The following is a 1,464-nucleotide window of genomic DNA, read 5'->3' as shown; positions in this document are numbered from 1 at the left end:
TGACCCCTCGACAGCCAGCGGGCAGAGGCCCTGCTCCTCATGGCACATTCAGCCAGCACCCACCAGAGCTCCAGCCATGGAGCTGTGGAACCTTCCCTGGAAAATGAAAAAGGGGTACGTGCAGCAGGGGCAGAGCCTATGGGAAATGGCTTTGATTTTGCTCAGAGAAGTCTCCCCTAACTTCTTGTATTTTCCTCCCTGAACAGGTTCCCATGCCCAGAGGGACCAAATGTCCAAGAGCAGCTCCATCACCAAGTTCCTCCTCCTGCAGCTCGCAGACACGCGGGAGCTGCAGCTCTTGCACTTCTGGCTCTTCCTAGGCATCTACCTGATTGCCCTCCCGGGAGATGGCCTCATCATCACAGCCATAGCCTGTGACCACCGCCTGCACACCCCCATGTACTTCTTCCTCCTCAATCTCTCCCTCCTCGACCTGGGCTCCATCTCAACCACTCTCCCCAAAACCATGGCCAATTCCCTGTGGGACACCAGGGCCATCTCCTACTCGGGATGTGCTGCACAGGCTTTTTTTTTCTTCTTGATCACAGCAGAGTATTCTCTCCTCTCTATCATGGCCTACGACCGCTATGTTGCCATCTGCAAACCCCTGCATTATGGGACCCTCCTGGGCAGCAGAGCTTGTGTCCACATGGCAGCAGCTTCCTGGGCAGTGGGTTTCTCACTGCTGTGCTGCACACTGCCAGTACATTTTGCACACCACTCTGCCAAGGCAATGCTCTGGACTAGTTCTTTTGTGAAATCCCCCAGATCCTCAAGCTCTCCTGCTCACACTCCTACCTCAGGGAAGTTGGGCTTATTGTGGTTGGTGCCTGTTTTTCATTTGGATGTTTTGTTTTCATTGTGCTGTCCTATGTGCAGATCTTCAGGGCCATGCTGAGGATCCCCTCTGAGCAGGGACGGCACAAAACCATTTCCACATGCCTCCCTCACCTGGCCGTGGTCTCTGTGTATGTCAGCATTGGCATATTTACCTACCTGAAGCCCCCCTCCGTCTCCTCCCCAGTTCCAAATCTGGTGGTTTCATTTCTGTACGCAGTGGTGCCTCCGACAGTAAACCCCCTCATCTACAGCATGAGGGAATCAGGAGCTCAAGGATGCCCTATGGAAACTGACCCAATGGACACTGTTACACTGACAATAACCTGCCTCCTGTTCTCTGCACGTTTCAGAGTTTCTCACAACAAGCAGAATTGTGAGATAAAAATATTAAAGACCATTCCTCTCACACTTTCTCCCAGGCTCAAGTTACTCCATTGTTCCCGATTCATCTACCCACCCATATCCCAAAATGAGCAGGGGAGATGGTGAAGAGGGTGTTAACAGTCAGTAAAGAACATCTCTGCTGCTCCTTCCTCCTCACACTTCTCCCCTGCTCCAGCTTGGGTCCTCTCCATGGGATCCCATCATATTTGCAGTCAAGGCTATGTGTTGTTCATTTCTTTC

General features: G+C 52.3%; 1 protein-coding gene across 1 annotated transcript; it reads left to right on the top strand.

Annotated features, from left to right (window-relative positions):
* Positions 1–229: 229 nt before the first annotated feature.
* LOC104073181 (olfactory receptor 14J1-like) lies at positions 230–1,213 on the top strand (the record flags this gene model as incomplete). Its single annotated transcript, XM_009572870.1, has 2 exons — positions 230–670; positions 748–1,213. Coding segments are annotated over exons 1-2 (907 nt in total), but the record flags the coding sequence as incomplete, so codon positions are not given.
* Positions 1,214–1,464: the final 251 nt, after the last annotated feature.

The sequence above is a fragment of the Fulmarus glacialis genome, unplaced genomic scaffold, assembly GCF_000690835.1.
Source record: "Fulmarus glacialis isolate BGI_N327 unplaced genomic scaffold, ASM69083v1 scaffold302, whole genome shotgun sequence".
Classification (NCBI taxonomy): domain Eukaryota; kingdom Metazoa; phylum Chordata; class Aves; order Procellariiformes; family Procellariidae; genus Fulmarus; species Fulmarus glacialis.
Note: the sequence above shows the minus strand (reverse complement) of the source record. Positions and strands in the feature narration are given on the sequence as shown.